Source organism: Lepisma saccharinum, chromosome 20 (genome assembly GCF_977018435.1).
Source record: "Lepisma saccharinum chromosome 20, izLepSacc3.1, whole genome shotgun sequence".
NCBI classification, from domain to species: domain Eukaryota; kingdom Metazoa; phylum Arthropoda; class Insecta; order Zygentoma; family Lepismatidae; genus Lepisma; species Lepisma saccharinum.
The window spans coordinates 250,472-275,530 of NC_139248.1; the positions used below are offsets into that span (position 1 = coordinate 250,472).

The window sequence follows — 25,059 nt, forward strand, 5'->3', positions numbered from 1 at the left end:
GATATTATACCATTTATGGTGTGGCTACACGAAGATTTCTAACTTTAGTACACTTTGATGGTTCATACCCACTTCATACTTCGTGCACTAAAGATTTTTTCCGGACAGAGTTCTTGTTCATTTTGGCAAAACAAACTCCTCAGGTTTTTCCAGGCCATTTAAAAATAAATTCCATTTCATGATGCTTGGTTTGATGTGCAGCATTTTTGAAACTAAATGAACAAAAACAACCTGTAAAATATATCAGTCATACCAACACTGCAAGACCACAACAACATCTGCCGGCAGACAGCAAGTAGCACCAGTGGAACTTCAACCACATCCCTTCCAAAGGCCCTCGACCAACCCTGATGATGATTCCGAGATGGAATCGAAAGTTTGGAAGAACTCCTAAAGTGTTTCTTATCATGCTGTTTGTGTGTGTTTTTAGTGTGTTTAACAAATATGTTCCTCTTTCAATGTAAGGGACCAAGTCTCGCATACAGGCATAATTACTGTTTTGTATATTCTAACTTTTAGTTTCTTAGAAATTATACAATATATGGCAAGTACAAAAAAAAAATACAGATTGCCCTGATTTTTCCAGGATTTCCACATCAGTGAAGGACGGGAAAGAGGAAGCTAACAAGCCATTGTATTATTTGACAACAATCAGCCTTGGCACAAGAAACAATAAGCATGTTCGGATTTTCCCTTCCCATCAAACAAACGTACCTTCTCCTGGTCGGAGGCGCCCCCTCCGAGATTAGCAGGCAGGCTGGGTCGAGGACCTCCGCTGCCGATGGGTGGTGGCCCAACAGGTCCCGGTGGCGGCACTTGTGGAACAGGGGGTCCACGAGGTGGCCCAGCTTGAGGTGCAGGGGGTCCACCTGAAAGACAAACATTCTTACATATTTCCTACATAAGCAATAAAATCTACATAATTAATTCAGCCTTAATGACACAGTTCAAACTGAAACTGCAGCTATAAAGAAAGCAGTAATTCAGACTTTAATAAACACAATTATTAGGGCTGAGCCGATAATGATCCCGAGCTGATACCAGTGGTATAGGTACCAAAAAGTATGGGTTGGAATTTGTGGTGATTATCACGCCTTTAGAACATTTAAAAATAATATCCAGAGTTTTAAATTGCCACAAATCGCCGCTTGCGTTGGCGTTAGATCGCAGCATCGAAGAGAGGAAAGAGGTTAGTCCAAAAAACTATTAAAGACTTTTTGAAAAGTAATATTCTCATTTATGTTGTACTAGTAATAAATAATTACTATACAGTTTTAAGTGTTGTTTCATCATTTACAACCTATTAGCATAGTATCTCCGTATTATCAGAGTTTTTCTGTACCCGAGGTAGTCTCGGTCCCAATTAGCTCGGATAATCGTGAGTCTACTGTATATACATATGATATGCAATAGAAATGTAGGCTATATAGCAAATTTATTTTGTCATGCTGAAAATAACATCCCACTTCTGTTGAATAATCTTATGTGTCGGAATCGGTATCGGTTCCAAAAATTATCGGTGAGTATATCGGCATTGGTAAATTTTCAGCTCCGTCACATCCCTACATATTTTAAAGAAAAAGTGTTGGTAAATTGATGCATATAACAGGAGTAGAATAATTATATATAAAAAAAGAGAGTAGAATAATTTCAAACTAGTATTGATCAATATTTTGAGCATCTTATAATTATTACAATATTCAAGTATTGGTATTGGTGGAAATTGGTGAGAGTATTGGCATAGGTATCTGTTTAAAGTGGTATCAGCTGAGCCCTAACACTTAGGACTAATTAATTAACATCAATTTCTCTTCTGAAAAAATAGTCTTCTATAAGACTTGAAGCTTTCCTGGCGACGAATGATGAAAATATTCTCTCGGGCTATCGACCAGGTGAGTTGCGGAAATGATTCCAAGCTTTCGAGAGCTAACGTCACCCTCATCTTCACTTCCACCCTGAAGGAGAGTGACGTTAGATCTCGAAAGCTTGGAATCATTTCCACAACTCACCTGGTCGATAGCCCGAGAGAATATTTTAGTCTTCCATTAGTTACAAAATTTACAAAAAGCAATTTCAAGATTTTCCTGATTTGAAAACCCATTGATGTTGACCATGGCATCATTTATTGACACTAAAACCCTTTACAAATAACATTCCAAACCTCTGCCAAGGTCTTCCTCAGACTAAGAATTAACCAGGAACGTATTTATGCACATAGTCTTCACTCTAAAATGGCTAAGGGTGTCTTTAAGGTCTATGCTGCACACTGGAACAGGAAACATGCATTTTTACATGCTTCAAAACAAGTTGCATTTTGAGTCAGATGTTTCCACTTGGGTCGCACTGCAACCAAAAAGAACATGCACCAAACTTAAGGACTGTAATTTCTGTCAGTAACATTACTTTCATTTATCACAAAAAATATTATTTGATTTAAATGAAATATGAAACTACTGGGAATCATTGACTGTAAACATTAAATCAGGCTAAAAGGTCTAAAAGTATAAAAAACCTGACGTTCTTGCAAAAAAATAAAGGAAGAACTAATGCAATAGAATATAAAAATTCAGATATATTCCTGTGATAAGTAAAACAAAGAAAAGGCTATCAATTCATGGCAGTTCTGAATTTCTACCCAATTTAAACCATGTTATCACATTCTACAAGAGGCTTAACAGTATGTTAATTTAATTAATATGTCAATTAATTTACTCACCAGTATGTGATTCCATACCTAATTCAACTGTAAGAAAAAGAGAAGATGTGAAAGGGAACTAAAATATACTTCTCCTACAGGACAATATAAATTACCACAATGTATTTTTATTGTTTGGTCAACAACTGTCAGCGTTAGTTCAAATACTACAATTATTTCCATCACCTTCTAAACAGATAAACCACACCACAAAAAAGCAAGTGCATTGATTTTTATGAGGTGAAAAAAATTATAATTGGTAATCTCTTAGAATTGCTGATAACTTTACCATTCTCATACTTCTGTAACTTAGTGCAAACATTTCTATTTTATTACGCTGGTCTTGTAAAGTAAATTTCAAAATTAACATTTTTTTCGAAGGTAAAACTCACTGAAGTCACCTTGTTATATAAATTAATTAAGGAGAAATATGAACACTTTAATTTTATAGCAAATCAACAGAAATCTCTGATCAATGTTAGGCAAAGAATTCACACTACTCCAATCATACTGCAGATACTTTACAGCAAATTACTTCTCACCCACCACCATTGGTATCTACCTAAATGTCTCCAAAACAGATAAAATAAAAAAAAACATAGCATTACTTGTCCTTGGATCAATTGGGCGAGGTGGAACTGGTCGGTCGAAGAGTCCTCCTTGCCTTGGGTCTCGCAGATCTCTGTCCCTCATGTCGCGATCTCTATCCTGCACCTCCCGTGGGTCCCTGGGAAATCTCTCCGGTGGCACAACGGGACCTGGAGGGCCTCTCGCATCTCGAGGAAAGCTGAAATGCACATCATTAGCATTATGCTTTCATCATGGCATTCCAAACTTTAAATCATCAGCATGCTGTTGCCGCTGAAGATTCTGGGTGCTATGTGTTCTGGACAATGTTCGGTGCATTGATGGATCATTTCATGCATACATGTTACACTGTAGGCAGGCATGTATCTAGAAATATGTTTGGGGGGTCTGACCCAAGTGCCTCAGGAATAATAATAATAATAATATAATGTTTAAATTAAAATTATATTAAATCAAATTAATACTAATTACAATACATAAATTAATGTTATATTATTATTACACGAATAGGTAAAAAGACTGTATAAGAATAGAGATATTACAGCGCATGTCCATTACATAGCTTACCTGTAGTTAAGATCGGAATAATTTACATAAAAACAAGTGCCCTGGCAATGAAATTATTTTCAAATTCATGAATAATTGAATACTTATCGAATAACAAAAATGATGTTACATGTAGTTGGAGAAAAGTAAGCTTCTCATTAATATTTTATGCATGTTATTTTAGAGTAGTAGTGTACATAAATCTTCTTTGTAATGTCATTCAATGCCGTATGATTATTTTCCTGTAGTTTACGGTTATTACAAGCATAAGAAAACAGTTTTTCTTTGTGACGTTTCAGGAAAACACACGCTCCTTTCATCAGACATTTATTTTAAACAAAAAGAATCTGTTATATAATGGATGTTGTCAATGTTACATTGTTGTATGTACAGTCAACTCTCGATTCAACGACCTTTCACAGTTCCCGGGAAAAGGGTCGTTATTTCGAAGGGGTCGTTATTGGAATTTGCACCAACTTTCAGCTTAAAGGGAGTTCGAACGGACACAAAGATGCCTATGAGATGGTGACACCATTTATCCTGGTAGTTATACAACGTGTTATGCACAGCATGCATGTTGAGAAGGAAAATAGAACATGAAAACTTTTCACAAAAGAGAATTTAAAATAATGTTACTTCGTTTCAATTGTGCATAGTCGTTGCTTTTTCCAGGAAATTCTTACATTTCTACTTCATGAGAAACCCGTTTCCACTGAGACCTATGGAAAGGAAAACAATCTCTCGCTTATTGCAAGCAAAACTCGAAGAATCTTGACACCAGTCAGACTGGTGCCAGCAAAAGTCGGGAGATAATCGGGCAGAATGAATGTTGGATTTCATATGGGTTTATTGGAGCATTGTCTGTTACAAGATTAACTGGTAAGATTAGATCTCTCGGGAGAAACAACACAACCTCTCTAGGTACCAGACAAAAAAAATAAAGGCAGGGCTGTAATTTTCGTTCTGGTTCGACTGTGTAAAATACATCGTAAAAAAAAGTCACTTTTCTTTGCTTCAACCAACTTCATTCACCCTCCTTCCCCATTCAAGGGAGCAGTCCGAACTTCTTCCTTGACTTGCATTGTAATCCAGTGTGAAAAAGGAAACGTGCAACTTGCGATCTGTCTTCACCCAATGCGTATTCTAGGACACGTCATTAAAAAGCGTCCCAGTCGATAATCATTCGGGTTTGGAATTGAATTTCACTTTAAACTGCATATTTAGTCCCGATTAGCCCATCAGCATAAAATGAACTGAAAACAAGCTTTATGAAACTGCGCATTTGGTAGATCATTATTTACTCTCACGTTAATCAACGATTTAATGTTGGATGTTGGAGTATTCTCGATGTCAAACACCCACCCCTCCAAATGTTTTCCCCTTGAATATTGTCTTTTTAATCAGTCTCAGTGACCATTCCTACATTGAACACTGTTTTTTTTTTTCCTCCACATGAATGGTTCTGAAGAAAAGCGGATGCAAATTAAATTTACAGATTTGCTTATCAGAAGGCGCAGAACATGAAGTTATTTTAACTCTTGTTTTCCTTTCTGGAGATCGAATTTCGTTATCGTCAAATCAAAACAGCTTTGAGAGATTCAAAACAATAACTTTTTCCTTGGTGCTGTTATCGGCAAGATAGAGCTTTGCAGACGCTAGACAAAACACTGGCGCCAGCTGCATCGTAAAAACAAGGAGACCGGCTGGAAGTTCGAGCAACAGGTGGCGGAAGAGAAAAATCCCAACATTTTAAAGATAATGCAACTGTCGAAGACCGAACTTTTAACAGCAGTATAAAGAAGAAAGAAATGACCCTTGCTTTACGTTTTACCATGCAACAGACAATTATACGGGCAATATTTCCTATGCAGACAACAGCATTAAAGAAAAAAAAACAAAAAAAACAACTGAATTCTGCAATTATCAACATTGCCGTGCACACCAGTGGCAGAGAATGAGCTGGGGAAAGGGGGGGGAGGGTCACTTTTTTTACTTGTTCTATGGTTTTTGTTCGTTTTCAAGAATATATCCAGAACTGGTTGCCCCATTTTAGATGTCAAAGGAAAAGAAGAGGGATGGGTCCTTTTCCAGCCCCACCCCCCCCCCCCCCCTACGTTTGCTGACAAGAAACGTATGAAGTGGGAAACGGGAGTTATGATGCATGTAAGATCAAAGTAAACTTTTGTGGAAACCTGGATGACAACGCATTAAGTGGGTTGACGATATTTAGTTCACCTATGTGGTTTTGATTATCTCTAACAGTTTCGCTTTTTTATCAAGTGTTGCAGGGAACAAAGAACACGTTTTGAATGAAAGCTGTTACCGGAAGTTGTCGTCTACAAGGCCGAGAGTTCCTCACTTACGGGAACCTGCTGAACTCTAGGTCAGAGCTGGACAGATGGGCCAGACTTCCAGGCGCCACGCATCTGTATTTTCGAACATTCCTGCGATCTTATCTCTCAAGGTGGTGTATTTATCGATGAAAGAGCTTGACCTGCCATACACATTGGCAAAGACTCCAAGTCCAGCAGTCATTTCCAACTGCTCTCCCCCCCCCCTCCCCCGCAAGTTTTCAGCAGCTCTTAGAACAAGGAAACAAGTCAAGTCGATTTAAAACAACATCCAAGCACATTCGATCTTCTCTTCTCGCGTATCCAAGAGCAAGCGTGGCAAAACAAGCCTGGCACGTTGGGTAGCGGCCATCCGGTGCGGGGTAACATTGGTGCACTTGAGGGAGGGGAGGGCAGAGGTCAAGTGCTATTGGATATCACTCAAGTCTAGTTTTAGTTCAGACCCAATTGTGAGCGGAGGAAAAAACAACGCATTTTTCGGCCGATTTCCTTCAATTTTTCAACTTTTATTTCCAAATTTTTCTAATTTTTCACGGTTCCCGGGAAAAGTGTCGTTAATTCGAGAGGGTCGTTATACCCGGGGTCGTAGAATCGAGAGTTGACTGTATGTATGTATGATCCCAATATAATCCTTGTCTTCCAATAAGTTCAGAGGAAGATATACAACAAATGCTAAACGAGTATATTTTCGGGTTTAAAATATTTTTAGTGTTTGTAGCTGAATTTTGGCAATTTTCTTAATGATAGTTTGCAAAATATCAGCTGCCATGTTTATTTACAGTTTAATGATAATGGCACTATTTACAGTTTAACATGATTGATTTATTGTATATTTTTTTGCACAAAATGTTAGCTACTTTTGCCTATAAAAATTATGGAATTTTAAATCAAGATAAATTAAAGCGTGTTTACAGTTTACATTATATTTCCTCTCATATGAGCTTCACCACATGAGAGGTGAACAAACCTAACAAACACCATTAAATGATTACAAGATTAATGTTCACCAAAAGTGATTCTCATGTCTACAAAATCCTTATGTACATTATTCAATAAATTATTGATTTAAATTGCAGGGTATCCACCTTGCCTGTAACTTACTGCAAAATTTTGCCATTTTGTTACTCTTGTTGTGGAGATAAGAGTCAATTGATATGTCCTGGTTATCTAATGTAAATGTGTCTAAATATGAAAATTCAATATTCAAAGCCAAAACCCATTGCAGCCACCTGGTTACAAATCTTAATGAAGGGCATGGATCATTTTAAACTTTACGTGCACCATTGGCAAACCTTGCGCTGACATCAGCAAAATACTCATGTTGGCCCGTTTCTGGTAGAGTCTAATGATTTCACATGAAACTGCTAGTCAGGAGGTGATGTGAAGGTACATAAAATGGAATTAACGCACACTCTTTAACAAACGAAAATGAACATTTATAAAATTGTAACAAATCATGAAGATGTGAAATTGACAAAATGCACATCATGAGCATTAGGCTTTCATCATGGCAGATAAAAACCCAGTTGGTAGTGGTAGAACAAAATCACCATGCACAGGCAGAGCAGAAACGCATACTACACAGGGCTGAGCCAATGCAGATTTACAGTGGTGCCTCACACAACGAACACACTGCGTAACAGGTACACAGGAAGCAACCTCGATACAATTCATTTCAAGAACGATTGTTTTAAATGCACTAAAAGGAAGATGGACCATAGCATTGAAAGCTGAATTGACAATGAACGTGAAACACATGGTATTGTGCATCCTGTATTCTCTATAAATAATAAATTAGTAAATTCCTATCATTTCCAATATTGGTGGTGTTTTTGATATTCCTTGCAATCTGTTTCCCCGCAATTTTAGACCAAGCTCAGGAACGGATTTAATTTCTACAGTAACAAATCGGAAACAGCATCCCATTAAGAACACCATCCTGGAATGGATTTTCATTACGTGAGCCACCACCGTGCTGGTATTGATAGAGACCAGGAATGAGAAAACATTGACTGGAATTTAATCACAGGTACTAGCCGAGACTTTTTCACAGTTGGCAAAATACCATGCAACTCATGCAAATTTTGATATTTCACATCAGTATAATGTGAAAAATGTTTAAACAAATTAAATGACATATTTTAACATTCTGGTTATATCATATGTGAAATTATGAATGCTGTATTTAAAAATTAAACATATTAAAGTTTATAAATATTTAAAGTTCATAAATGGTAAAATGACCTAGGTTCTTCATGTAGAGCAGGAAAGGAACAAATTCTACCTAAGGCTACGTAATTAAAGACCATTTAAACCCATAAAATTCAGAAGAGATATTATTCCATTTATGTTGTGGCTACACTATGTTTGTTGGTATTGATGAGAATAGGCAATAACACCAGCAGCATGGCTCAGCCCTAGAATTATCTTGTACCATGCCTTTTGGAGAAATAACTAACATGCAAAACCCTTAGGTGCTACTGTTTGTACTCCACACCCACATAGAAATGCATATTCTACGTGTTAACAAATTAACACAGACACAAAAAAACTAACAAAACATTTGTGTGTGCCCTTCTCTCACAAAGGTGAATTTTAACTTGAATACAAACACTGAAAATAAACCAATCAAGCAAATAAACCTATAATAAACACAAGCATGCTTTAAGAAAAATCTATTGTAACTTAAAATCTGTTTTCTACAAACCTCTCAGCATTATCCACATGCTGAGGTCTGTAAAGAAAGAAAATATCTTCAAATATCATTCTCCTATCTAAGAAATCTGAAAATTCTTCTTTAAAAAAGAGAAAATAACAAACAAGAGCATAATAATTCCATCTTTAATATGCTCTCAAATTATGTTCATAGCACATTTCTTAACACGTAGAATCCAAAATATTATTACACTTTGGTAATTCTAACTAAAGTAACAGGCTATCTGATAATTTCAGAATTCTCCATTTATTAAAGAGACATGTAAGTGCCTCATGAGCAATCTTGTGCATGACTAAGTGATGAACAAAAACGCATCACCATTCATTCTTGCTTATTTTTTGTTTCCTTATTCAGGAGGATGATTGCATTGTTGAGAACAACATACTTCAGGGAGAATAACTCAATTTGCTTAATCAAAGAACACAATTCTCTGTTTCTTCTAGTTTAAATTGCAATTCAAACATCAGACTGAAAGATATTTTGTGTTTTCAATGGTGGTCTAGTCGGTCGGGCATTTTGACTACCACGCAGGAGACCGGCGTTTGATTTCTGGGGAGGGTGATCTAAGGTCAGAATCTTTCCAGTTTTGTTCCCGCATAAAGTGGTTCTGGGGCTGGAGTGTGGTGCTGATCACATCAAAATTGGCGAGACTGAGAATGTGTGGGGCCCTACCTCACATCACCTAAATGTGTCTTCATGGCATGGTTCTATAAGCATGGGGAACTTTATCTTTGCCATATTATAACGACTGTCGATGTTGATATTATTGATAAATCAAACAATATTGAAATGGCTTGTTAAAAATCACTTGTCTTACCCATTTCAGTGCATCCACTCGCATTACAGAGCAGACAGACACATGTATGAAAAGCTGTCTGTCTGTAATACTGTAGTCATAATAAGATAGCAAAGGAGACAGCTACTTACTGATCAAAATCTCTGGCATCTCGAGGTGGAAAGTCTCGCTCTCGGGGGTCACGCACAGGCTGCATAGGGGGGTTGGGTGCTCCGGGGGGAACACGTAGATCCTGGTCACCCATTCTGGGCATCCGGGGGTTCATTTGCCGCATATCAAGATCTTGTCCTGTTGAGAACAAAGAGATTGAAATATAAAAATCTGAATTCAAAGTCAACATCAGGGGTGAAATGATACTGATTCAGTATTACTAACGACTGTTTCAAATTTTTATGAGTCTTGACTCCAGTAGGGTATGCAAAATGCGTTATGAGTCCATACGCTTTTTGCAAAAGTAAATTTCATAATTAAATGACAGCTTATTCATGTGCATGCAACCAATGGCAAAAATGATGAAAAAATGCACTGGCGCTAGTTTTAATAATGTATACCTCTACAAAACATGTTCACCATCATTTTCACACGTTTGACAGTGTTCCTATGGATTATCATTTGAAACAAAACAACGCATAAAGTTTGTAGCTTAGACTAAATGCTTAAAGTGCATCATGGAGAAAGATGCAGGAAGGTGCATAGAACATGCATCAACTGATGCATTAAGGTGGAGGATTTTAGACACATTAGATATATTCAGCACCATCACTGAACTCTGTAACGGGAAAAAACAAAAGAAAAAATCCCATTGGTTCCAGAATTTATGAGCACCTTGTACAATGAAACCCAAATTTCATATTCTTGGATTTTACATTTTCACCTTGGTCCCCTGAAAAACACGAAATCAAGGTTCCGTATTGGAATACTTCAACGATTTATTAAACCTTATCTCAAAACTATCATTTAATGCTCGAAAAAAAAATACAGTAGATAGATCAAACATTTCTTGATGGTCTAACGTTCTCTTTTTATTCATTATTTTCACTCTTGGAATTTTCAGGACTACTGGTACTGAATACAATAGAAACATATGCCCGTGTGCATGTATACACTTGCAATTAGTACTAGCAGTGCATTGGTATCACTAGCAACCTGATATTTCTACAAACATTTTTCAATGAACATCAAAATATAATTCTGGAACCTGGTTTTGTAAAATAGATGTTACTTTCACTTCATGCATTTTATTTTTTTGGAGCAAATACAGCAAAACACTAAGCAAAGTATTTAGCTGAAGTTGGGGTTGCACATACAATAAATGAAAGGAAGGGTCAATGACCAAATGACCTTGGACAAATATTTGTAATTTTATATCAGATCAGCAGAACATCGGTTACATATATTGGTAAACATTATATTGGTACTTTGCAGCACTGGAAAAAAATTCATAATGCTTCGTTCCCAATATATGCAGAATGGAACCTTAATTATATGTTTTCCAGGGGACCGTCTTCAATTTTCAAGACATTTTCAACATAATTCTTCTTAATTGCAGTAATATTCCTTATTTTCGATGTAGAAATTGTGTTATTACTACATGCATCACATATATAATGTATTCATATTGGGTTTGGCATGTACTACTCACAATATTAAATATTAAAAAATATTTCTATTAAGAACACAATAAAAATATCATATAAAAGCTATTTTACTTACGTATTTGTGAGTCTACTCCTTGAGTTAGCTACGTTTCGGGGAAGCGACTGCCCCCTTCATGAGGCATTCTTTAAGCATGCAATACTGCCATGCCACATCGTTATATCACACAAGGAAAGGTTGAACGGGTAGGATTGGGGAAAATTATCAGATAAAACTAAGTCACTCTCTTAAAACTTGTCATATTCACTATAAATTCCCTTAAAATTCATTAAAAGCAGTAAAAGCGACTTAAAAATCCAAGAACTGTGCAGTCGCTTCCCCGAAACGTAGCTAACTCAAGGAGTAGACTCACAAATACGTAAGTAAAATAGCTTTTATATGATATTTTTATTGTGTTCTTAATAGAAATATTTTTTAATATTTAATAGGGATGGGACCGATTAATCGGTACTCTATCGGTATTGGCCGATATAGGCATATTGGTGTATCGGTTTATCGGTAAAATTACAGATTATTTTACCAATCTGATATATCGATTATTATCTGATAATTTAGTGCAAAATTCTGCCATTTTGTTGTAATTTTTATGGATAATATCCATGCCCTACTTTCTAAAAAAGTAAATGTCTAAATATGCAATTTATCTTGCACTGCAGTCACCTTGAAACACACATTTATTAAAGAGGTCAGTGAACCTTTCAGGTTCTTCAAGGACCATTTCTAATTTTATATCGGATCAGTAGAATATCGGTTATCGGTATCGGTAAATTTTATATCGTTACTTTATCGGTATCAGCCAAAATTTCATATCGACCCATCCCTAATATTTAATATCGTGAGTAGTAGGTGCCAAACCAAATATGAATTTAAGTTCCGATACGGGGAAAAATGTGCGAATTTTTGAAAAAACAAGGATTAGGTTGAACAATGCCATCAATAGAATTTGGTTTCTTAAGGAACGCAGGAGAATGGAGGTTATCAATTATTTTTTTTTAAATGGGGGTATAAACTAATGAGTGATAGGGGAGCCGAACAGAAAAGAAATTTACAATTAGGAATGTTGGGTAAATGCATCAGGGAAGAATATGGGGCCGTAGAACAATTTATGTTTACGTCTACACCTGGAATTTGGTGCGTCACTTGATGAGGTGACCTGGAATCGCATTGAAGAGAGGCTTTATACAAGTGTGAATAGAATTAATGAACTGAACATAAAGAGAATAGGAATTAAATTGGGAAAAATGAAGGGACAGGAAAGCCGGAAAACTTTTGAGAAGAAGACTAATAATATAGGAGGAGGGAAAAATGTAATAAATTTAACGGAACATGTTCTTCCACACGATCTCACAGAAATTTTAGAAAAAGGGCATAAGTTCGCTATTGGAAATGAACGAATTGAAAAAGAAGAGTTTATAATTGCGACTGAAAAGGCAGGGATGATGATTGATGACAATGATGATAGGGCAGAGGCCAAAAGGAAAATTCATGATATTATAGAAGAAAGGATTATTGATTGATTTGTTGTTTAAAGTCCACTTTATGCACAGTAAGGCTAATCGGGACTGGACCTACAGTTTAAAGTGGGATCCGAACCACTTGTGCCTCCACCGGGTATCGAACCCGGGACTCCTTGATTACAAGGCAACAACGCTACCACTGCGCCATCGGGGAGGCCCAAGAAAGGATTAGAACAGAACAGCAAAAGGAGAAAAGTGATAAGGTGGGTAGAAAGAATAAGGGGGGGAAAGGAACAACGAAAGCATATAAGGAGAATTAGAAATGTAAAAGAATGGGTAAAATAAAAAAAAAGGTATACTTCATCGGTTCCGACAAGGAAAATAAAATGGTAGTGATAGGCAAAGACACCTACGAAAGAAAAATGGAAGAATGCTTTAGATGTGTAGATTTTGAGAAAGTCAAAAGTACCCCCCCCCCCAAAAAAAAGGGAAATAAAAAAGGAATTGAAACTAGCATAACCTTGGCCAGAACTACAAAAAAGAAACTAATCGATAATAGTAAGAAAGGCAGTATACCAATGTATTCACATCCTGGATTCCTCTTGGCCAAAACTTTGGTCAAGGAAATTAGGGAGGTGGGGGGGGAAAAACAAAACACAGCCTCAGAAATTCATGGGAGGTAAAGGAAGAGATAGAGAATTTAACTATTACCCGCCCCCCAAGATAATATTATGAGCTTTGACGTTATTAATTTATACCCCAGCGTATAAAGATAAAAAAAGAGAGATAAAGCAGCAGATTGTCTCTACCGTTGGCTTATGGAGAAAGGTGTGGATGATGTAACCTCATGGGAATTTGTAAGATGGGCACAGTTGGTTACAGGGTACAATTATTTTAGTTTCAATAATAACATATATTTACAGAGGAAAGGGTTAGCCATGGGGAATACAGTTTCTGGGATTATTTCCAGCATCTTTCTACACTACATAGCAAAAGCAGCTTTGAATCAAATTGAAAAAGAAATAAAGTTCTTTGGAAGGTATGTAGATGACATATTGGTAATAGGGAAAAAGAAAGGGCTAGATAGATTATTTAACATCCTAAGCGAACAGGAAGACCGTATTAAATACACTAAAGAAGAAATGCATAATGGGGAAATTAGCATTTTAGACCTAAATATTGTTAATGAAAATGGCAAAATTAAAACTGGGGTATTCCACAAAGCACTCGCGGGGGAAATCTACATTAAAAAAAGAATCAAAACATGCAGGGAGAACAAAGAAAAATTTCTTTCTGAATTTCTACATAAGAGCGAAAAGATTGTGCAACCAGACAGACACTTTAGCTAAAGAAAAATGGATTTTGAAAATGAGGAAAATAAGAAAGAATGCCTACAAATTTTGCGAAAGGGTTAAAAGAGGAACCTCTGAGGATAGGGAAATTACAGCCAAAGAAAATGAAGCAGGGGAAGAAAACAAGAAACCTAAGTTCATAGGAATTCCATACATTAAAGAAGATTCAAAAAAAAATTGAAAAAGTCTTACAGGATTGTAATATAAAAAGTGGAATAAAGCCCCCGCGAAATATAGAAAAGCACTTTTCAGAATATAAAAGGGTTGGAAAGGAAAAAAGACAAAGATGAAAATGCGAAAGGAGCATACAGTATTAAATGTAACTGTGACAAGGAATACATCGGACAGATGGGGAGAAGTATGAAAGTTCGATGGAAAGAACACAACAAAGACATCAAAGACAGGAATCCCTGAAGAGGCCTATCTGAAAATGTACTTGAAAACTCCCATAAAATTAAAGAAAAAGTTATTATTAGAAGGGTAAATCACGCTATCAATAGGAATGTGTATGAAGTAGCTAACATATGTAATGATAGGGACAATAAACTCAATCGGGAAGATGGAAATCTTGACGAAATCTGGATAAACCTATTTAAAAGATGGGAAAAAGGACAAAAGAGGGAAGAAATAGGATTTCAGGTTACCCCGGAAGTGATTTGGGCCATACAGGAAATGCGTGAATTTGACCCGGTGACATACTGTGGGGATATAGCCTGTGCTTCCTGCATTCCCCGCGGAACATCAGCTGATTAACACGTAGATGGAAGAGAGCACAGTTCTTGGAATTTTAACTCGTTTTTACTGCTTTTAATGAATTTTAAGGGAATTTATAGTGAACATGACAAGTTTAAGAGAATGCAGGGTAAAAGGGACATAGTTTTATCTGATAATTTTTCCCCAATCCTACCCGTCCAACCTTTCCTTGCATGCTTAAAGAACGCTTGAAGAAGGGGGCAGTCGCTTCCCCGAAACGTAGCTAACTCAAGGAGTAGACTCCCAAATACGTAAGTAAAATAGCTTTTGTGATATTTTTATTGTGTTCTTAATAGAAATATTTTTTATATATAATGTAGGTTCCACTGGGTGCATGTGCTTAATATTCTTTGTTGAATTATTAAAAAACGTGTCTTGCCTACAAAAGACGAAGGTCCCGTTGGCCTCTCCCCCATCATGGGTCCCCTGGGGCCAACTGGAGCACCCGGCATGACCGGAGGCCTGGGCCACCCATCCTCCCTTGGCCCAGAGAACTCTGGCCTGAAGGGTGGGCCCTCTGGCCGCACAGGTGGCATGAAAGGAGGCCCGCCGCTGTTCGGCATGGGTCCCGGTGCTGGTACGGGAACAGGCATCGGCACGGGTACGGGGACTGGAGCTGGAATGGAATTTGGCAGCGGAGCGGATACCATGACTGGAGCCGACAGAGGAATGTGCAGAGGTGGCCCCGTGGAGATGGCTGGAGGCACTGACACCGGCGTGGGGATCTTGTCAGAGGGCATCAGTGGTTGCGGGACTGGGTTGCTTTTGTGTAGCATAGTCTGAAAAGATATTACAATACATCTGCATAACTTGAATTGTAACAACTGCATATTTTAATGTTGAAAACATAATATAAAATATTTTACACGTACATTTAATTTTTAGCGCTGAGCTAATACCGATGCATTCATATCAGAGAGTATCAGATGGAATTTGAACATCAATGAACACCGACCTTTTCAAGCATGCAATTCAGTGAACAATTAATATTAATTTTCAAATTTTCTCTCCATGATATGTTTTCTTTTATAGTCATGTAACATGTAGACAGTTAAAAAGAAATGTATAAAAATACAATTTTAATGCCAGGTACGGGATCTTTAAAATTGATTGATTATTTTTTAAATTTTACTTTGCCATTTGTGCCACTTTTGGCTAATTTGTGAAGATGAGGATGAGTGATGATATGATGAAATTGATGAAAGGAGGATTCGAACCCAGGACCCCTGGCAGATATCTTTAAAGAACTCAAAAAAAAAAAAAAACTATTTTCTATATGGGAAATTTGACTAAACATTGCATTTTACAACTAGACAAAAAATATTTCACTCTATGTACACAAAAATTAATTATTAGGCTATTACCAGTTCTTTTCTATTTACTGTGAAACATTTTGCAATCATATGAATTGCCCATCCCAGGTTTAACAAATGCTACAACAGGACAGACTTCATGATCTAATATTTTCTATGTAATATGTACCTTAGAATTATGTCAACCATTTTTGGATACTACACACTGGTTTCTGTAATGTTGAAGGACAAATTACAGCCTTGCAGCTTTTTCACAGCTGTTAAAAAAAGGCCTTGCAACTTCTGGAAACCATGCCACAATGTTTATCAGAGGGAAGTGACAGATACATAAAATATGTTACGAGATATTCCATAAGTCAACACTTGGGAGGGGGGGGGGGGAGGATAAAAAAAGATGCTATCTGAATGTCTGCAACAAGATTTTTTGTGAAAAAAGAAGAAAAAAACCTGAAAGCTGAACTTACCACAGCGACCTGAGGATCCACTATTCTCATGACAACCTGGGCTTGCAGAAGGGCGTATGCCAGTTGAGGATTCTGCAGTAGCATGTTCCTTGCTTCGTTTGGATTATTCTGCAATCAATGAATAAGTTTACAGGATTTCAAGAAAGAGATGGACTTACACCAAGTACCAACACTAGTTTCTAAATTTAAGTAATAATTCTTCCATGTAGAAACTGTGCAACTGAACAAAACATACGTCAAACATACGTTTATCATCATTATTGAAAAGGAGCAACTCTTATGATGGCAAATATGTATTGTCTCCTGTGAAAGCTTTGCTAACAGCACTAGCCTATTCACATACTTATTTTTGCAATTAGACATATACCGTGCGTCCATTTCGATCTTCAGCCGAGAGATCGGGAGAAGCGTGGCGGGCGGTGCTGACGGAGATGCCGACATTTGCGGCCTGTAATGCCCGCTTATTTTTATGGACATATGCAGACATTTATATAAATATTGCAAAACGAGCACCAACCTGTGTTATAAGAGTACGGTTTTAATTTTAGTAGCTTAGTGGCTGTATGTGCCGATTATTTTGACACGCCCACCTCTTGTGAAACACGGCGTATAGGTTTATTTGGAGAACGTTCTAACGCTGCACCAATATCATCGAGTTTTGCTTAGGTTAGAATCCGTCGTTTTTGCTTAGGTGTTTTAAAAATTAATGATCCAGTTTCTCGTAATTTAAGGACAAGATGTCTAACCGTATCTCTGTGTGGAGTTGAAACGCCCGGGAATTTCTGTACAAATTGCCTACACACGTCTCGACACAAGTCTGTTTTCACGTACGTGTCATACATAAAAAATCATTGTTCTAACGTGAGCCTTGCGGCTGGCATTCCAATCGTCTCACTGACACAACACACATACACTGCAATAACACAAACAAGTAACGGCAAGTAACCAAGAATAACACTGTTGCGCACAGTACGAAATTAACACGCTCTTGGTTTACATTGCTCGCCACTATATTCACAACTCTGTCTTCATCTAGTCGCGAAGGAACAAAAAAACTCTAGCTCGGATATTTCGGATTGCAAGGATGCTCACGAAAACAATTCACTTTTAACGGTTTCGTCTGCAGCGTAATCTTGATACAGTGTTGCACATTCGAAACCTCCAAACGATTACCGTGGCCACAAAACTCTTTCAAGGATATAAACTTAAGCAGGACGTAACTGGTCAAAACTATGATTAAAATACTTATTATCTGTGGCTCTTAACATCGTTTCTATAGCGTATTTATTTGTGTATATAAGAGCAGAACTTGGATGAATTACAGAAGAACTTTTGCATGTTATAACACAGGTTAGTGATCGTTTTGCAATATTTATATAAATGTCTGCATATGTCTATAAAAATAAGCGGGCATTACAGGCCGCAAATGTCGGCATCTCCGTCAGCGCCGCCTGCCACACTTCTCCCGATCTCTCGGCTGAAGATCGAAATGAAAGCACGGTATATGAGTAGTATAGGCAGGTCAGGTCTGGGGCTGTTGGCTATAACTTTTCCTAGCCACTCGTTCTTATCTTTGGTTATTTCTAAATAAACCTTGCAATTGAAGAATGCATCACCTGCACACACAACTTCATCTGCTTCATCAATTCAAACATCTGCTCAGGCGGGAGAGAGGCCACGGCCTTGCTTATAGCTTCCGGGGCCTTGTCAGCCTCCACAGGCTCTCCGTATGGGTTCTCCACCACTGGGCCCTGCAGCAAACCTGGAAGAATAAAACAGATGAAGGAATAAATACTCGTATTTCTCTTATAGTTCAGATAACTATACTGGAATCAAGTACTTACTTCATCTGTACAGTTAATTATCAATGGCTTTATTAATGAACTGCACTCATTATGACATTATGAGATACAAACATAAGCGTAAGAACATATGGGACAGAACAGTTGCTTTTTTAAAGATACAGTAAATAATAAGAATGGGGCAGATTAATCGGTATAGTATTGGTATTGGCTGATAAAGGCATATCGGTGTATCGGTAAAATTACCAATCTGACGTATCTATAAAGTATAAGTGTGTAAAGTAAAGTATAAGTGTGTAAAGTGCTCCCCTGTGCTATGCACAATGCCATTAAAGCGTATAGGGGATGTGGAGTTAGGGGCCCACACTTTCTTGATCACAGCAGAAGGTGGGGGTGATGTGATCAGCATCATGATCCTGTCCACCTTTACTCCCCCGTTTCCTCCAGGTACCCACTGGAGCTGCTTGAACAGGTGGAAAAAATCATGGTTCACCCCCACCGGGGATTCAACTCTCCACGGTAGTCAGATGCCATAACTACTGACCTACCACGGATTAACGATGTATCTATAAATATCTTATAATTTAGTGTAATTCCATGGCCTACTTTTAGGTAAATGTCTAAATAAGCAACTTCTTTTGCACTACAGTCATCTGGAAATAAACATTTATTAACCTTTAGACTCCCGAGCAGGTTTACGAAAATAACCCCGTTCTCGCCTGGGCTTCACTGAAGGAACTTTTAAATTTGAGCACTCTTTGGAGGAAAATTATTATAACTTGGGCACTTTGGGAGCAATCTACTTCGGATAACTTTTGTTTTGCAGCTAAAACATCAGCGCATGCAACCATGTACAATTCAGAATGCCGAACCAAGGAAGGAGGGATTGGGGGGGGGGGGGGGGGGGGGTACGACCCCCGAATTTCAATGGAAAAAACATAAAAGTCATGAGTTTGCCCCCTCTTCTCCCGCTTTTTTGGGGAGAAGGTGCAAACCTTAGTACTCTTTTCAAAGAATGGACGTTTCTAAAGAGAATGAAACATGTTTCACGTTCATGGGTGCCATACAAGTTAAATAATGAGCCAAAATGTGAAACTCTGTTCGGAAATGTGGCATGGATATGTTGCAGAGGGGGGAAGGGTAGAGGTGGGAGGTTGGTCATCAATGTGAATTTCCCAGGCTTGCTCCAGACCTGTATCAGAGTTTCCACCCAAACATAAGAGTATGAAGGTCCAAAAAGCACATTCATTTCGTAATCAGCACCATGATACCATATGGTATCATCGGGGCAGTACGACCTTACTCTGATGATACCATATGGTATCATCGGGAGAGTAAAGGTTAACGAGGTGAATGAACTATTCAGGTTCTTCACGGACCATTTGGAATTTTATATCGGATCAGTAGAATATCGGTTATCGGTAAATTTCATATGTGCTTTATCAGCATTGGCCAATATTTCATATGAGCCCACCACTAGTAAATAATTTGTACATTTTGCCACAGTCAATTCATATGATGTAGAACAGGTGTGTGTATAATCAGGATATTAGCATTCAGAAGCTTGATCATGGAAGAATATACTTACTTTGCATCTCCATGCGTGACTTTTCTGTGCAAGCATTATCCACACGCAGGGTTCGACCTCCAATTTCATATCCATTAAGGTTACGCATGGCACTGAGGGCAGTCTCCTGGTCCTTGTACTCACAGAACCCATAACCCTTTGGCTTCCCCGTTTCTCGGTCATACACAAGCCTAGAAGGGAGGTAAGTTGTACAAATAACACTTATCTACTCACAAAAAGTTATATGGATAGGCTAACACAAATCAACGATTCCTTTCCATGATATAGAGTATGTAACCAACAAGGTGACCATCTTGGAATCAGCCATTTTAGAGTCAATTTCATGGAATTCTTAATTTTGACATAACTTTAAGCCTTATGCCAAACGAATACTAAATGTTTATCATTGCATATGATTCAAAAGAACATTTGGAGTTTCAGCATAGGAAGTGTTTATGATGAAATTATGGATACAATCGTGTTTCTCACTAAAGACTATTAACGTCCAGCTGCAAAATGAAGAGTGACTCCCCAAGATGGCACACTTCAACATCTCCACCACCTCCCCCTTTCCCATATCATGTACAGGCACGTTTGTTTCATGTCTCTCCATCCCTGGTATAAATATATCTTAAAAGAAACCATACAAACATTAATAAATTTCAAAAATTCACTGTGTTCTCACTCATTTGGCCAAAACAAATTCTTTCACTTTCCAGGCAATTTCAATTAAATTTTCAGATCATACTGTAAAGTATTAGACAACTTAAACTTCGTTTACAGTATAATTAGGATGAAAACATTGTCGTTTTAAGAAATGAGGTTTCATAATATCAATCTACATTCACTGCAAATAGAACAATAATTTTATATTCACTGACATTTTGAATATCCTTATGAATTCCCTGACCTCTTTTAACAGTTGTTCCAAGACATTTCCTGGTTTTCCAGGTCAAAAATTATATAGTTTGTAGAGAATAACTGTATTCCTATCTTCCTAATTTACCTATGTTTATCCTACAGAACTAATGCAGAGGTCCCACATTTCCAGGCATTATACATTCCTGGATTTTACATTCTTTCTCTTCATAAGTTCTTTATACGCAGTCCCCTGTACAGAATATAATCAACGTTCCACTGAATATAACATATTAATATGATAGCATTGCACAAACTTACTTGAATGACAGCACAGGGCCAACTTCGCTAAAGATATCCTTCAGTTTTTCTTCTGTAGCTTCATATGGTATATTACCAACTGCAAGAAAACCACAATAGTGAATTTAATTGTCGGTGTGTATGAATGTCTTTACCATTATAAAAAAGTGCAAAAACATGTGTATCTTTTCTACTTTCTAACTACAGTTGTTAAAAGCAAGTAAACTTTTTTTTACATTATCGGCAATTTGATCAATGTTACAGTTATTAGGAGAAATGTAACAAAATAGAAACACAGCACAATGTCAATTATGCTTTGATATATAAGTAGGGAGACAAATTTTCTCCATTTCGGAATTTCAAAATAACACGAATTATGCCATTTTCTGAATATCACCGAAATTTGCACTTAACATGCAAAACATGCAATATAAACTGGGGATAACACTTCATTTGTTCAAAGAGAATTACCTGAAGTGCTATGAGTTATGTTATTTCTAGCCTGGCTGGTACAGTTCTATTCAAAAGAGAATGTCACACTTTGGCAGTTCAATGTTTATTGTATATTTAGTGGCACATGAGATGAAATGGTTTTCCAAAAGCAAGCATTAAATTTACTTCTTTGTATATCATATGGAAAAATAAATTAAACACGGATTGATTGTTTGAGTAGGTGTTTTAAGTCCTCGTTATGCACAGTAAGGCTAATTGGGACTGGACCTATAATTTAAAGTAGGATCTGAACCACCGGGTATCGAACCTGGGACCCCTTGGCAAGGCAAGGACGGTACCACTAAACACTACGCCATTGGGAGGCCCTCTGAGAAAAGTGCATGTTTTGTACATATGTACAAAAACATGGTTTACTACAATTTAAATTATCGTTGAAAGGAAAAGGTGCAACACCAACAAAATTAGTTTTAAAATGAACTTAGATATGTGCTCTAACTTACCCATAAATAAAATTGATGACTTTTTCAATCCTTCTGAAAATATGACCACTTATTTCTATTTTTTTTTTTTTTTTTAAATGGCTACCAGATTTTAAATTTTTCAAAATAACTAAAAATCTAAGAATCTAGCTTCAAAATATCATTGAAGTAAACTTTTAGAGCATGAAATTTTAAATAATGTTTTCATAGATGTGCAGATAGCGAGGTAAGGGGGGGGGGCCGTGTCCCCTTCCCTAGAAAAATAAAGTCAACCTAAAAATATATATTTCACGCACAAAATTTTATTCCAGTCAGTCGTTTGTCGAGTGTTGTTTCTTTCAGGAGGCGACACTATTATGGCGGGAATATGCCTATTTTAGACCTCACCTCCCCCCAACCAAAAGAAAGGCTGCAAATGTTTGTGAATGTTTTGTTCTTAATTATTTGATTGAAAGCACACCCTTATAATTTCTCATATTAGTTTCTTTACATTTATTATCTTAAAAAGTTGATGATACACTTTTAGTACGGAATGAAATTAATGAGGAATGTACTTCGGATTATAAGTTGAAGATTTGATTGCTTTGGTGACTTTCATGCCAAAAATACTCAGTTTCCTTTTCATTTCTTTGCATAAGAATATTCCAAAAATCTATCCCGTGACAGTTTGTGAATATTGTTTGTTATATATTGTGAATATTCTCAGATGGGATAATAGGAAAAATGTTAATACTAAGCCAATGGTGGAGGCTTGCGTGTATCCTTTTATTTTCTTGTATTTGTATTCATATATTTGTTTAAATTGCAGCATATGTTGCTTATTATATGAATTGCATAGTGTTAATGTAATTTGTTCAATGGCACAGATTTCTAACCCATGACAATTGATAGCTGAGGGGAAAGAACAACCACCCCTACCACCCACATGCTCCTGCCCACACAGATATAAAGACAACATTGTGAGGGTCCCCTTATATACAATTTCAGTTGCAACCCTTGAACCAAGTTTTTTCCAGGTAGTCATATGCTTTTCAACATGTTTCAAATATTTTCATTTTGTGACCAATTTTTTACTCAAATGAAATCCCTTGCAGTTGAAATTCAGGTCCAGTACAACGAAAGTGCTATGAGATAGGTTTTCTTTTAACTTAGATGAGCCATATTTTTGGGGTAAAATAATTCCATTCTTTGTGATTTGCACACTTCGGAAATACATTTTATATTACACCAAAGTCTAAATCTATCACTAAAAAAATTGACTTAATTCTCAAGGAGTACTGTCGGTCAAGTGACCTAGACATATGACTACAAAACCACCCACTCACATACTAATCAAGTAATTAGAAGGGTATGCTTTCAATCAGGGTAGGAGAAATCACAATTTTCATTTCAAAAATCATTAGTTTAGTTTATTTGCATCCAAGGACTACCGGTGTGTACAAATTACAGTACATGTCAATATTTACATTAGAATACAATACTACATTAATAGATTTTACAAATACAAAATACATAGCCATAAATTATAAAAAAAATTGGGTCTTACTCTGGTATTATATCAAAATCACAAAAAAATATAACATTAGAAGATATAGAACATTACAGCCTACTTTTAGGTGATACTAATTATCCACCTTCATTTGACATTTAATTTTACAAGAATAATATGTGAGTATACTACATGATATACATTTTGTCTTATGTAAAAGTCACTTCCAAATATTCAGCTATAGAATAAAAAAACATGCCTCAGAAGCAATGATTTTATCTTGTGCTTGAATACCATCAATTTTGGTTCTTTCCTCACATCTTGTGGTAGTTTATTGTAGAGATCTATGCAAGAGTTTAAGGGACCTTTCTTACATAAGTTAAGGCGGCAGTGTTTTATGTGAAGTTTGTCTTTATTTCTTGTGTTTAGGCCACATATTTCCTCATTTGTGGCAAAGTTGATCGCTTTATATCCGACCATTTTTGATGGGTACTCACCGTAAGAGATACCGCGGCCGCCACCACCTATCATGTTATATTGGACCCCCAGCATTGTTGACTATCGCCCGGCATCGCAGTTCCCATTGCAGCAAGCTCCAGCGCAGGACAGGCATGGGAATTCTGTCCCACTCCTCCCTACAAGATTTCCATAAACTATCCAGGGTGGGTGGGCGGCGATGTTGAAAACATCGTTTCAACAGTCCAAATGCGCAAAAATCCATTGGACTGGCATCTGGGCTTTTCACAGGAATGTCTTCAAATGGAATGACACGAATTCCTAATTCCTCTGCCATTTCCTGATAAAAACGTAGTGATGTTCTGGCGGTATGACTCGAAGCTTTGTCCATATCACCATCACCTGGTTCGCGTCCATTCCATACAATTTTGGGATGTCTCTTCGATAGATAGGTGTCAGAATGGAGTCTTGGAAGTATCTGGCATTCACATTCACGTTTTTGTCCACCTTGCATATCATCAACTAACCCTCATATCCGAATCCCGTCACAACCATAAAGCCACGAGGGAAACTTTCCCTGCACTGACGAACAAAGTTGCTGCACCCCTTGCTGTCAATGTCACGGTATGTGATCGCCCGAATGTGACCACCAGCAGTGAGATGGACATATGATTCATCCATTGTGACAACTTTCTTCCATTTGGAACCCGTCAGGTACTTTTCATAGAGTTTCCTGCAGTTCGTCTTATATTCGGCAATGTGATGCGGTAGAAGGTTGGGTACACGGGCCTTCCGCACACATTTCAAACTGAGGCCCTTGTGAATTGTTTTGTTCACAGTAGATGGTGCGAGGTGAAATCTGTGGGCCATATCACGTTGAGTCGGGGGATTTTCTTGGCACGCCAATCGACGGATCCATCTTAGCACTACGGGTGACACTTTGCTTGCAGCCCCTCTCCTGGTGGTTT

General features: G+C 37.3%; 1 protein-coding gene across 3 annotated transcripts in view; it reads right to left on the minus strand.

Moving 5' to 3' along the window:
- The window catches only part of CstF64 (cleavage stimulation factor subunit 2 CstF64), a 32,564-nt gene that overhangs the window by 1,828 nt on the left and 5,677 nt on the right, over positions 1–25,059 (minus strand). The window contains exons 2-11 of one of the 3 annotated variants that reach the window (XM_083141921.1): positions 21,236–21,314; positions 20,078–20,247; positions 18,304–18,449; positions 16,688–16,795; positions 15,290–15,689; positions 9,824–9,980; positions 8,888–8,914; positions 3,304–3,482; positions 2,717–2,743; positions 715–869 (exon numbers count right to left, since the gene is read on the minus strand). In XM_083141921.1, the coding sequence (XP_082998047.1) occupies positions 715–869; positions 2,717–2,743; positions 3,304–3,482; positions 8,888–8,914; positions 9,824–9,980; positions 15,290–15,689; positions 16,688–16,795; positions 18,304–18,449; positions 20,078–20,247; positions 21,236–21,314 (1,448 nt within the window). The remainder of the gene's footprint in view (positions 1–714; positions 870–2,716; positions 2,744–3,303; positions 3,483–8,887; positions 8,915–9,823; positions 9,981–15,289; positions 15,690–16,687; positions 16,796–18,303; positions 18,450–20,077; positions 20,248–21,235; positions 21,315–25,059) is intronic. The other 2 variants (XM_083141923.1, XM_083141922.1) reach the window with 2 other exon arrangements.